This window comes from Pongo pygmaeus, chromosome 20, assembly GCF_028885625.2.
Source record: "Pongo pygmaeus isolate AG05252 chromosome 20, NHGRI_mPonPyg2-v2.0_pri, whole genome shotgun sequence".
In the NCBI taxonomy this organism is placed as follows: domain Eukaryota; kingdom Metazoa; phylum Chordata; class Mammalia; order Primates; family Hominidae; genus Pongo; species Pongo pygmaeus.
The window spans coordinates 15,438,447-15,451,882 of record NC_072393.2 but is presented as its reverse complement, the minus strand read 5'-3'; the positions used below and the strand labels follow the sequence as shown (position 1 = coordinate 15,451,882).

At 46.7% G+C, this 13,436-nt stretch overlaps 1 protein-coding gene across 2 annotated transcripts; it reads right to left on the bottom strand.

Moving 5' to 3' along the window:
* Positions 1-4,245: 4,245 nt before the first annotated feature.
* CASP14 (caspase 14) lies at positions 4,246-13,224 on the bottom strand. 2 transcript variants are annotated; one of them, XM_054463043.1, is made up of 7 exons: positions 13,040-13,224; positions 10,253-10,325; positions 8,900-9,049; positions 8,573-8,798; positions 7,266-7,382; positions 7,007-7,110; positions 4,246-6,555 (listed from the first exon to the last, which is right to left on the bottom strand). In XM_054463043.1, exons 2-7 carry the CDS (start codon positions 10,277-10,279, stop codon positions 6,451-6,453), a joined length of 729 nt encoding a protein of 242 aa, XP_054319018.1. In that variant the 5' UTR covers positions 10,280-10,325; positions 13,040-13,224; the 3' UTR covers positions 4,246-6,450. The 2 variants fall into 2 exon arrangements, with proteins under 2 accessions (XP_054319018.1, XP_054319019.1); XM_054463044.1 differs by lacking the exon at positions 10,253-10,325 and having other exon boundaries at positions 4,259-6,555.
* Positions 13,225-13,436: the final 212 nt, after the last annotated feature.

The window sequence follows — 13,436 nt, the reverse complement described above, 5'->3', positions numbered from 1 at the left end:
ACACACACACACACACACACACACACACGCACACGCACAGTCTTTTCCTTATTCATTCATCCGTAGATGGACACTTCGATTTTTTCACATTTTGGCTATTGTGAATAATGCTTCAATGACCATGGGAGTACAGATATCTTTACTAGATTTAATTTCATTTCCTTTGGATATATATTCAAAAAGTGTAATTGCTGGGTCATACGGTGGTCTGTTTTTTTTTTTTTTTCGAGACAGGATCTTGCTCTGTCACCCAGGCTGGCGCACAGAGGTGCAATCTCGGTTCACTGAGGTCTTGACTTCCTGGGCTCAAGCGATCCTCCCACCTCAGCCTCCCAAGTAGCTAGGACTACAGGCACACACCGCCGCACCTGGCTAATTTAAAAAAATTTTTTAGTAGAGACTAAGCCTCACTTTGTTGCCCAGGCTGGTTTAAAACTCCTGGGCTCAAGTAGTGATTCTCCCGCCTTGGCATCCTGAGATTACAGGCGTGAGTCACTATGTCTGGACAGTTCTGTTTTTTTATTTGATATATCATAGTTGTACAGATTTTTGGGGTAAAGATCAAATTAGGGTAATTAGATATCCATCACCTTAAACGTTTATCTTTTCCTTGTGTTGGGAACACTGCTATTCTTCCCCTCTTGCTATTTTGAAATATACAAATAATTACCGTTAATGATAATTTTCCTACTGTGCTCTCGAATACAAGAACTTATTCATCCTACCTAACTGTACTTTTGTACCCAGTAACCCATTTCTCTTCACGTCTTCTCCCCGCTTCCCTTCACAGCCTCTGGTAATTACCATTCCAGTCTCTGTCTTCACCAGATCTACTTTTTTAGCTTCCACATAATAAGTGAGAACATGTGATGTTTGTCTTTCTGTGCCTGGCTTATTTTACTTAATATAATGTCATCCAAGCTGAAGGGGTGGGTTGCCCATCCACACCTGTGGGTGTTTCTCGTTAGGTGGAACGAGAGACTTGGAAAAGAAAAAGACGCAGAGTAGAGAAAGAAATAAGGGGGCCCAGGGGACCAGCGTTCAGCATACGGAGGATCCCGCCAGCCTCTGAGTTCCCTTAGTATTTATTGATCATTCTTGGGTGTTTCTCGGAGAGGGGGATGTGGCAGGGTCATAGGATCATAGTGGAGAGAAGGTCAGCAGATAAACATGTGAACAAAGGTCTCTGCATCATAGACAAGGTAAAGAATTAAGTGCTGTGCTTTAGATATGCATACACATAAACCTCTCAGTGCTTTACAGAGCAGTATTGTTGCCCGCATGTCCCACCTCCAGCCCTAAGGCAGTTTTCCCCTATCTCAGTAGATGGAACATACAATTGGGTTTTATACCGAGACATTCCATTGCCCAGGGACGGGCAGGAGACAGATGCCTTACTCTTGTCTCAACTGCAAAGAGGCATGCCTTCCTCTTATACTAATCCTCCTCAGCACAGACCCTTTATGGGTGTTGGGCTGGGGGACGGTCAGGTCTTTCCCTTCCCACGAGGCCATATTTCAGACTATCACATGGGGAGAAACCTTGGATAATACCTGGCTTTCCTAGGCAGAGGTCCCTGCGGCCTTCCTCAGTGTTTGTGTCCCTGGGTACTTGAGATTAGGGAGTGGTGATGACTCTTAACGAGCATGCTGCCTTCAAGCATCTGTTTAACAAAGCACATCTTGCACAGCCCTTAATCCATTTAACCCTGAGTTGACATAGCACATGTTTCAGAGAGCACGGGGTTGGGGGTAAGGTTATAGATTAACAGCATCTCAAGGCAGAAGAATCTTTCTTAGTACAGAACAAAATGGAGTTTCCTATGTCTACTTCTTTCTACACAGACACAGTAACAATCTGATCTCTCTTTCTTTTCCCCACACCAAGCTCATCCACGTTGCTGCAAATGACACGATTTTGTTCTTTATTATGGCTGAATAGTATTCTATTGTGCATATATACCGCAGTTTCTTTATCCATTCATCTGTTGATAGACACTTAGGTTGATTCTATATCTTGGCTATTGTGAATAGTGCTGCAATTAACATGGCAGTGCAGATATCTCTTTGATATATTGATTTCCTTTATTTTGCATATATACTAGGAGTGGGATTACTTGATTATCTTGTAGTTCTGTTTTTAATTTCCTTTTTCTTTATATTCTTCCTTTTTTTTTTTTTTTTTTTTTTTGCTCTGTCGCCCAGGCTGGAGTGCAGTCGCACGATCTCGGCTCACTGTAAGCTCCACCTCCAGGGTTCATGCCATTCTCCTGCCTCAGCCTCCCAAGTAGCTGGGACTACAGGTGCCCGCCACCATGCCCAGCTAATTTTTTGTATTTTTAGTAGAGACGGGGTTTCACTGTGATAGCCGGGATGGTCTTGATCTCCTGACCTCGTGATCCGCCCACCTCAGCCTCCCAAAGTGCTGGGATTACAGGTGTGAGCCACCGCGCCCGGCCTCTTCCTTTTTTTTTTTTTTTTGAGACAGCGTCTCACTCTATCTCCCAGGCTGGAGTGCAGTGGCATGATGTCAGCTCACTGCAACCTCCGCCTCCCAGGTTCAAGTGATTTTCCTGCCTCAGCATCCCAAGTATCTGGGATTACAGGCGCCCACCACCATACCTGGCTAATTTTTGTATTTTTAGTAGAGACGGGGTTTCACCATGTTGGCCAGGCTGGTCTTGAACTCCCACCCTCAAGTGATCCACCCGCCTCAGCCTCCCTAAGTGCTGGGATTACAGGTGTGAGCCACCATGCCCGGCCTGTTTTTAATTTCTTTAGGAATCTCCATAGTGTTTTCCACAATGGCTGCACCATTCTATTTTCCACCAACAAAGGTTCCCTTTTTCTCCACACCCTCACCAACGCTTATCTCCTATCTTTTTGATAATAGCCATCCCAACAGGTGTGAGGTGATACCTCACTGACATCAAAATTGATATTGATAGCAAAATTGGAATTTTTGGAAAGATATTAGGATAGGGGTTGTCAAACCTTCTCTGTAAGGGGCCAAATAGTAAATAGTTTCAGCTTTGTGGGCCATATGCTGTCTGTTCTAACTACTCAACTCTACCATTGTAGGTTGAAGGCAGCCGTAGCTAGTATGTAAGTGAATAAACATGCCTGTGTGCCAGCAAAGCTTTGTTGATAAAAACAAACTGCAGACTGGATCTGGTGAGTGAGACACAGTTTTCTGACCCTCATATTCGGAGATCAGAATCATTGGGTGTTTGGACTGCAGGTTGGCACGCAAGTAAGTGTATAGAACTCAGTGCATGCATCACCCCATATCTCTTGGCCCTTCGAACCCACCCCTGTGTTGGCCACTTGGTTTTCCATTTCCATGGATAAAACCCCAGTTACTGCCATGGCTAGATCCCTGGGTGTACCACATTAAATGACCATAGACAATTTACTTCCTAAGGTGGAGGTTCAAATGGATCAGGAATGATGTATTTATGCCAGTAGACAGGTGTCAGCTTCCCAAGTGCTCAGAGGAGAAAGGCTTTGAGGTTACACTTGAGTTCATTAGGAAAAATAGGTGTGATTGATTAGTCATGTCTGCCATGGACACCAGGCTAAAGAGAGGTGGTACGCTTGCTAAATGTCTTTGATGCTGTAACTAGCCCACCTCCAATGTCCCTTATAGTTCTGAAAAGTGACATTTCTGTGTCTGCATACTTCCTTGGAAACATTCTGGAGATGGAACAATTATGTAAAAGATAGCCATTCAGCATGAAAGTGTGGCCTGTAACTTTACAAATTCCCAACACGTCTGTTTTTGTGAAAGAGACAGGAGCTCGGTGTGGTGGGTCACATCTGTAATCTCAGCACTTTGGGAGGCCAAGGCAAGAGGATTGCTTGAGACCAGGAGTTTGAGACCAGCCTCGGCAACATAGCGAGACCCAATCTCTACAAAAAAATAAGAAAATTAGCCAGGTGTGGTGGTGCACACCTGTAGTCCCAGCTACATGAGAGGCTGAGGTGGGAGGATTGCTTGAGCCCAGGAGGTAGAGGATGCAGTGAGCTATGATGGCGCCACTGTACTCCAGCCTGGGTGGCAGAGCAAGATCTCATCTCTTAAAGAAAAAAAAGGAAAGAAGACACAGGATGAAGCTCCTGATTCTCCATTCATGATAGACACACCTGGGAGGAAGCCAGCCACTGGGAAAAAAGAAATTAAATCCATAACTCCTTTCGTATCAGCCTCACGGTTTCAGCACAGAACAAAGATTTCAACACTTACTTTCAAAGTTTGACAACTGTTTATTGAACACTCATTATGCAGATTAAGGGCTTGTTCCCTGCCCTCCAGAAGTGTCATTTCCAGCATCTAATCCTGGGTGAGAGGGAAGGATCAATCAGAAAAAAGAGAGGAAATGGCTTTCTGGAAAAAGTAGGGGTGGGAGGTAGTGGAAGAGGGGTAAAGGGAGAGGGAGGGCCCTCCAGCTTGGGGGAAATGGTGATAGCAAAGGCTTAGAGGCAAGGGTGAGTAAGAGGACATTAGCCTTGTTGAAAGAGTGAATTCATGGTGGAAGAGATGGGAGATGAGTTTAGCTAAGTGCTGGTAGATGGCAAAATTGGAAGGGTGTGAGACATCCTGATGTGCGGTTTGACTTTGGTCTTTATTTGATTGATTGATTGATTTTGGAGACCAGATCTCACTGTCTCACCTAGAGCTGGGATGCAGTGGCATGATCATAGCTCCTTGCAGCTTCAAACTGCTGGGCTCAAGTCATCCTCCCACCTCAGCCTCCTGAGTAGCTGGGACTACAGGCATGTGCCACCATACCCAGTTAATTAATTTTTTTTTGTAGAGACGGGGTCTTGCTGTGTTGCCCAGGCTGGTCTCTTAACTCCTGGCCTCAAGTGATCCTCCCGCTTCAGACTTTCAAAGTTGGGATTACAGATGTAAGCCACTGTGTCCAGTCCCCTGGTCTTTAAATAATAGGGTATGTTGTGTTTTCTTGAGTGTTCCAGGGAGATTACTGTTATAGATGGTATGGAGGACACATGAAAAGTGGGATGGAAAAGCAGAGAGGCAAGGGAGGAAGTTGGTTGCAAAGATGCAGATATGAGAAACTGAGGACTTGAGCCTGGACAGTAACATGTCAGGGAAGAGAAGACCGGCATGAAAGTTGTTTCAAAATCAGGCTGGACTGGACATGGTGTCTGGTGGCATATGAAGGATGCAAGAAGAGAGAGGTCATAGATTAACTGCAGAAATCTGAACCTGGGATCTGAGGTTGAGGATACCAGGGAACGCTTGGAGGAGTAACCAGGAAGAAAAGCCCTGAGGTTTTAGTGACGCTGGATGTGCCCATAGGTTACTTGAGCAGGAAAGGTCGAAGCTGGGGATGGGGAGATACAGGCTGTAGAGTTGGAAGACAGTGAAGCCGATCTGACGTCCAGCCTGGTGCTGCAAGGTTACCTGGAGGTAACCTTGGCTGGTGGTTTTTGAAAATTTCTAGAAACTTCCAGAAAGCTCCTGCCTTGGAGGTAGGGAAAATTTTTATTAGGCATCTTCACTAATTAGAAAAGTTTTCAGATGGATCAAGATGTAGCAGGTTGTGGAAAAGAGGCTGGGCTGGAAGTCAAACCTTGTCCTTGCCTCTGTCTTACTGTATTGCATTTGACAAATTATTTAACCTCTCTGGTTATGAGAGGTTAAATATTATGTTGTCTGCAAAATAGCAAGGTGACAACAGGGAATTTGCCATAGCTCCAACACGCTCTCATTTAGAGTAATTGAATGCAAGAATAGTTGAATGGATGGATTTTCTTGGAGAGAGGGCAGAGTCCAGGGTTTCAGGGGAAGGGTGTTAGGAGGAAGAGATCCAGAAAGGAGGAGACAACTTTATTAACTAGAGAGGCCATGAGCTAGGAAGAGAACGGAGTTAAGACACCAACTTGCTAGCCAAGGAGGAGTGGTTTTGGAGAGAAAGAGTGGTTCTTGCCTTACTAACTCTCCAGGGTAAAGGAGAGAACTGGAAGTTGGGAATGCGTTGGCCTCAGGAGGAGGTTTTACCTCCAAGTGAGATGCAGGAGCCAGCAGAGGTTGGATTGGGGTAGGAGGGGATGAGTGGGCGTTGGTTTGTCCATGGAAAATCTTGAGCTTTATCCAGTTTCTGCTTCATGGGAGAAAGAAGACCACAGGAACAGAAAGTGGGATAAGTGAATGCACTCTTAGGTCTCTTAGGTTGCGTTACTAAAGATAGAAAGTCCAGCCTGAGGGAGGTGATGTTAATGTTGCCACCATGCCTTGTGCTAAGTTTTGGCTGGCTTGCTCTAAGAAGGACAGGAGGACCTGCATGAGGGGTGTGATGAAAAAGAAACTGGGTGCCATTTAGCCTTGGGAAGAGAAAATCTTGGGGAGTGGTAAGAGCTGCCTCTAAATTTCTGTGAGACAGAAAGAATGCTGGAAGGAAAGCTCCTCCCGGTCTTTCTACTTCTACTGCAGATACAGCTGTTTCCGGAGGGTGCTTTGGATTTCAGGGTTCGTTTTCCTTGCTCTTCCTTCCTGAACCAGCTCTGCTTCTGCCATCCGCCGGGTCACCTGCAGCAACAGGTGTGGTGAGCTTGGAGGAGTCAGTGTCATGGACTTATAGGGGGAGGGTTAGGGAACGGGGCAGGTGGGTATTCTTGTCCTAAGATGAGAGACCTTTATGGTCTCCTATACCATAGTTTGTATGGAATCCTTGGCTGGGCATTTTTTTTTTTCTAATTTGCAATAAAAACATATAAACATTAAAAGAAAACAGTTTGCCCAAACATTGTTTATATCCAAGGGGGGGTTATTTATAGTAATTTATCTCACATACTGTGGGTTTTAAGAGTCCCTGCATTTGGGAAAGTTGTTGGACAGTGGGCATCTTAGTTTCTGTATTGAGATCTGGGTTGGATTTGGAGCTAAGAGAAATGGAGACGGGTTAGGAGGAGGCTCAGCCCCCTCTGCCTGCACCCTTCTTGGCCTGGGCGGTGGTCCCAGCTACCTTGTGTCAACTCACCTCTGTCAGAAGCTCCAAGATATGTCCTTTCCTCTTCGTGAACACATCCACCAGGGTCTGGATAAAGCATGAGCCTTTCTGATCATGTCGGTAGGCGATGTATCCTGGGAATTCCAGAGAGGTGGGTTCGGGGGAGCTTCAGAGTGTAGGTAGAGGGGATCCTGGAAGGGGATGGGTCCTGGAGGAGAGGTTCAGGAGTCGGGAGTGGCAGGAGAGGGGGAAGAGCAGAGGGAGCCCTGGGCCAGCTGGGAGCTCATACCCTCTACTGTGGAGTAAACGTGCAGAGCATCTGTGTACGTTGGGATGGTTTGCGGGCTGTCTTTGATGACCATCACAATCTCATCTCCACCTACTGTTTCACCGGGGTCCCTTTGTTCTGAAACAACAAGAAGAGGAGGAGGCAAAGTCAGAGAGAAAGGTAAAGAAAGGGGCCGAGCAGGGTGGCTCACACCTGTACTCCCAGTGTTTTGGGGGGCTGAAGCAGGAGGACCACTTGAACCTGGGAGTTTGAGGCTGCAGTGAGCCATGATTGCACCACTACACTCTAGCCTGGGAGACAGAGCGAGATGTCACCTCTTAAAAAGAAAGGTAAGGGCTGGGCATGGTGGCTCACCCCTGTAATCCCAGCACTTTGGGGGGGCTGAGGAGGGCAGATCACTTAAGTTCAGGAGTTTGAGACCAGCCTGACCAACATGGTCAAATCCCATCTCTACTAAAAATACAAAAATTAGCTGGGCATGGTGGCATGCACCTGTAATCCCAGCTACTTGGGAGGCTGAGGCAGAAGTATTGCTTGAACCTGGGAGGTGGAGGTTGCAGTGAGCCAAGATCATGCCATTGCACTCCAGCCTGGGTGACAGAGCAAGACTCCGTCTAAAAAAAAAAAAAAAAAAGAGGATGGTTTTGTGGTATGCCATGTGCAGTGGGGCTTTTTAATTTAGTTTAACTTTTTAGAGACAGGGGCTTGCTTTGTTGCCCAGGCTGGAATGCAATAGTGTAATCATAGCTCACTGCAGCCTCTTAACTCCTGGGCTCAAGTGATCCTCCTACCTCAGCCTCCTGAGTAGCTAGGACCACAGGCCCATGCCACCATGCCCTTGGCTAATCTTTAATATTTTTCATAGAGCTGGGTTCTTGCTACATTGCCCAGAAGCTAGTCTTGAACTCCTGGCCTCAAAAAATCTTCCTGCCTGGGCCTCCCAAAGTACTGGAATTACAGGCATGAGCCATGGTGCCTGGCTTCGGATCTGGGACTGGCTTGGATAAAAACACAGACTTGGTTGGGCATGGTGAGAGGCTGAGGCAGGAGGATTGCTTGAGCTCAGGAGCTTGAGACCAGCCTGGGCAACATAATCAGACCCTGTCTACAAAAATTAGCCTGACATAGTGGCGGGAGCCTGTAGTCCTAGCTACTCAGGAGGCTGAGGCAGGAGGACGGCTGGAGCCTGGGAGATGGAGATTGCAGTGAGTTGAGATTGCACCACTGCATTCCAGCCTGGATGCTGTCTCAAAAAACAAAACAGAAACAACAAACCAGAGACTCTGTGCTCTTGGATCTGTCCCCACCTCCTCGACAGGCCTGTATGATGTACACTTTGGGCTTAGCTCGCAGGGCCTGGCAGTTCTTGTTGTTCAGGGCCTCGAAGAGATTCTCCAGCTTGACCATCTCCCCATCTTCTCCCTTGAGGAAGCCTTCCCTCCCGTGAGCCATGAGTACCACGAAGGCACAACTGATGGGATCTTCCCGGGAATCGATGGCCTGCTGGAATTTTTCCAGCTCTTCCTGAAATTGCTGGAGTGAGAGGAAGAACCAGACTCAGCTGGGTCCCCATAGCCCACACATCCAACCTAGTACCTTTCCCCCAACCAGGCCTGGAGTAGGCACCCCAGTACCTGGGCAGTGGGGTCTCTTTTCATGGTGCTTTCGAATCTCAGCTGCTGAAACATGTGTTCCAGAGCATCCAGGTCTTCTTCGGAACCTTCCCGGGCTTTGGTGACACACAGTGTTAGGGCCAGGCGGGCACCTGACATATCATATTTCTCCTGGGCCAAGAGAAGACAAAAATCAGCATGGAGAGGTTCAAGGAGAAGCAGATGTAGTCAAAAGAGGCATGCAGGCTGGGTGTGGTGGCTTATGCCTGTGATCCCAGCACTTTGGGAGGCTGAGGCGGGAGGATTGCTTGAGCCCAAGAGTTCGAGACCAGCCTGGGCAACATAGCGAGACTTTGTCTCTACAAAAAATGAAAAATTTAGCTGGGTGTGCTGCTGTGCACCTGTTGTCCGGCTACTTTGGAAGCTGAAGTGGGAGGATCGCTTGAGCCTGGGAGGTTGAGGCTGTACAGTGAGCCATGATCTTGTCACTGCACTCCAGCCTGGGCAATAAGTGAGACCCTGTCTCAAAAACGAACAAACAAAACAAGAGAGGCTTGGGCTTAGGGTTGCCAGGTATAATAGAAGATGCTCAGGTACACCTAAATTTCAGATAAAAACCAAGTACCTTTTTAGTATAAGTATATCCCAAATATTGCATGGGATATTCTTATACTACAAAATTATTTGTTATTGATGTGAAATTCAAATTGAATTGGGTGTCCTTTATTTTTAGTTCCCAAATACAGCAACCTAACCTGGGGTCCAGCTCTGTTCTAGCTTGGTATGAACTTGGGGGAAGTCACTGCTCCCATCTGAGCCTCAGTTTCCAAATATAGACAATGAGTGTGTGTGTGATTTTGAAGATCCCTTCCAGTTGTCGTATTTTGTGGATTTGCAAGTCTCCTCATCCTCCCCAAGAGTGTTCTGAGCATTCCTCTATTACCTCCTCACTTGCAGAGGTCTCAGAGTTTCTGAAGCTAATACTGAGATCCCGTCTGAGGAAGAGGAATATTGGGGGTCAACATTTCTTTTCAGAACAGAAGCAGGGTACTGAGCACCACAGTGGTAAGAACTTCATCTTTTAAAAAATCAACATAAAATTGTTTATTGCAGGACTTCTCAGAACCTTTAATGTGTTGAGAAGAACTTGATCTTTGGAGACAGAGGTAGCTGTGTTTGACTGCCCCCAACCCCCAACCCAACTTCGGTTCCATCTCTGAGTCTTTTTTTGCTGTTTGATTGACTACAAAGTACCTCCTAGCTCTGAGTTCAGGTCATGATTTTTTCAGTCCCTCCACTGTTTCCAAAACATTAGGATCCTCACCTTCCTTCGCCCCATATGATCACCCTCCCCTCAACCTGCACCCAGCCTACCTCTTCCAAAGACCGCAGATTGCTCATTTCTCCTTTGGTTGTGAGCCCCGGCTCTCAGCACCCTTGTCTGATCCTTGGGGTCAAGAGAAGATAGGTTAAAGGTCTCTAAAGGGAGGCCAAGGGGCTCAGGAGACTAACTGGCTTATGTATCTGGATTTTTGAGACCAAATAGCACTCCAGTGGCGGGGATTTGGTCCGTGGACAGATCTGGGCAATAGATGATAATCCATGAATTAGTAATATATTACCCCTAGAATGACAATTTCATGATGTCTTCCATTTCTGGATGTCTTCTTCAGAACTGCTGGATGTCTTCTTCAGAACTGCTGGGCCTACCCCACAATGTCCCCCACCTCGCCCCCAAAAACTTCCTATGTCTCCCTTGGGTCATTCACCAGCTTGTGGTGGACTGAACTTCCCCTGAAAGCCCTGGAATGAGGAGCAGGGCAAGTGGTCCATGTGTTTCCCTCTTTTACCTAGGAGATGACGGGCTGGGGAAGCCATCTCAAGGAGATGCCTTGGAGGAGCGTTTAAGAGAAGAATGTCATCAAAGTGGGGAATGCAACTTTGATATTATCTCACTGGGTCTCCAATATGAAGGGGTCAGTCCACCTCCCTTGCTCTTCCTTGAGTCTGAATGTCTGTCCACGTTCTCCATTCTCATCTCTGAGTCCTGTTCTGTTCTCTGGCTGCACAGACAGACTTTTGTCATACTCTTGGCATTTCCCCATCTCTTTACCTTTTCCTACACTTTTTCCTCAGTAAGGAATGCTTTTTTTTTTTTTTTTTTTTTTTTTTGAGACAGAGTCTCACTGTCACCCAGGCTGGAGGGCAGTGGCATGATCTCGGCTCTCTGCAACCTCTGCCTCCTGGGTTCAAGTGATTATCCTGCCTCAGCCTCCCGAGTAGCTGGGACTACAGGTACGTGCCACCACACCTGGCTAATTTTTTTGTGTTTTTAGTAGAGACGGGGTTTCACTGTGTTAGCCAGGATGGTCTTGATCTCCTGACCTCGTGATCTGCCCACCTTGGCCTCCCAAAGTGCTGGGATTGTAGGTGTGAGCCACTGCACCCCGCCGGGAATGCTTTTTTTTTTTTTTTTTAACCTATCAAGATCCTTCTCTGACAATTTTGGTGGCATAATATCTGCTATGCCTTCCCCCATCAACCATCCATTCATCTATGTTTTTATCCATCTATCTATCCAGTCACCCATCAATTCATTCATCTATCCATCTACCATCTGTCCATTATTTCATCATCTATCCATCCATTCACCCACTCACCTATCCATCTGTTCATCTGTCCATCTACTTATCTCTTAATCAGTCATCCCATCCACCCATCCTTCCATCTGCACATCTATCTAGTCATCCATCAATCCAATTTAACATCCATCCTTTTATTCATCAACCCGTCCACCAATTTATCTTTCCACTTACCTATCTATCCACTCATCATCCATCTATCCACCCACTCACACATCTATTCATCCATCTGTCTGTCTACCCATCTATTAATCAGTCATCCCATATACCCATTCATTCTTCTGTCAACGCATATATCTACCCATCCATCTATCCATCTATCTCTCCATCCACTTATCCAACCACTCACTCATTCATTCATCCTTCCATCCATTCATCCATTATCTCTCTCTGTCTTCCATTCCTCCATCTATTCTATCTTCCACCCATCCCATCCATCCACTTATCCATCCAACCACCCACTCATTCACTCATCCATGCATCTATTCATCCATTATCTCTCTCTGTCTTCCATCCCTCCATCTATTCTATCTTCCAACTATCCCTCCATCTAGCCCTCCTTCTATCCATTCCTTCATCCATCATCTCTATCTTCCATCTATCCATCCACCTATTTACTTATCCATCTACCCACCCACCCACCCACTCATCCATCCATCCATCCATGCATTCACCCACCCACCTACCCAGCAAATATTTTCTGGGTATCTATTATGTGTTATGCACTTAGAATCCATTAAGTAAGACAGACATGCTCCCTGTCCTTCTGTCCTTCTGTAGCTCTAGTCTGTGACAGAAATGAATATTAAATCTCTCTCTCTCTCTCTGTCACACACACACACACACACACACACACACACAGAGCAAGTGCTGTGACAAAAGAGGAACCAAAGATTGTGAGGTAGGAAATGGAAGGGGCATAGCCCTGGAGCCAGAACCAAATCCTGCCTTAGTCCCTTCCCAGCTGTGTGACCTTCGGCATCTCACTCTCCTCTCTGAGACTCGATTTTCCCATCTGCAAAGGACCTGGGGAGAGCTCTAGGTGCTTAACAGCAATGGCAACCCAGGTAGGTTTTATGATCCCTCTTGACCTCCTGGAACTTTCCTCTTCCTTCTCTGGACTCCCACAGCTCTGCTTGCTCCTACTTGAATTACAGCAGTGTTTTTGATTCTTACTCTCATGGCTGAACTGGCAGCTCAGTTTTCAGGACTGAAAGCCTGACTTCATTATCTCCGTCTCCATCACGGCCAGCAGTGTGGCAGAGAGCCCAGAGGCGGTGTTGGAGAGAATTTGTTGAGTAAACAAATAAGAAAAAAATGAACAGATGAAAGAAAGAGGAGATGGATGGAAATTTCTTCCATTCTGCCAAAACTGGCCAGAGCATTAATTCATGAAGGGAGAGGGAGCGTGTGTGTGTATGTGCATGTGTGTGTGTGTGTGTGTGTGTGTGTGAGAGAGAGAGAGAGAGAGAAAGAGATAGATAGAGAGAGAGAGGCTGATATCCACCAAATCACTTACTGATTCTAGAGGCAGCTGTTCCTCAAGGCCAAGTTCAATCTCGCTACTCTCCCAGTTGCCAATACTGAGCTGGGCACCGAGGAGGAGTCAGGCCCACGTACTGATCTTGGAGAAGGGGCTGACAGTGTGGAATCTCCCGGGGTTTCACCTGAGAGGCCTGGTCTATGAATCGGGTGGCACAATCATCTGGCCCTTTATTGTCAGTGAGTTTTCTGTCACTCAAGAAACTCATGACACACCCTTGGCACACAGCCGTGGTGTGGAAATGGAGCCAACACCAATGAGATGAGTGATCGCAAGGCTGAGGGGACTCCCTCTGGCAAAGGTGGCCTAGGCAGAGAGTCTAAATTAATCAGATGTCTGTGCCAGCCCAGTCACAACCTCTCCCAACCCCCAT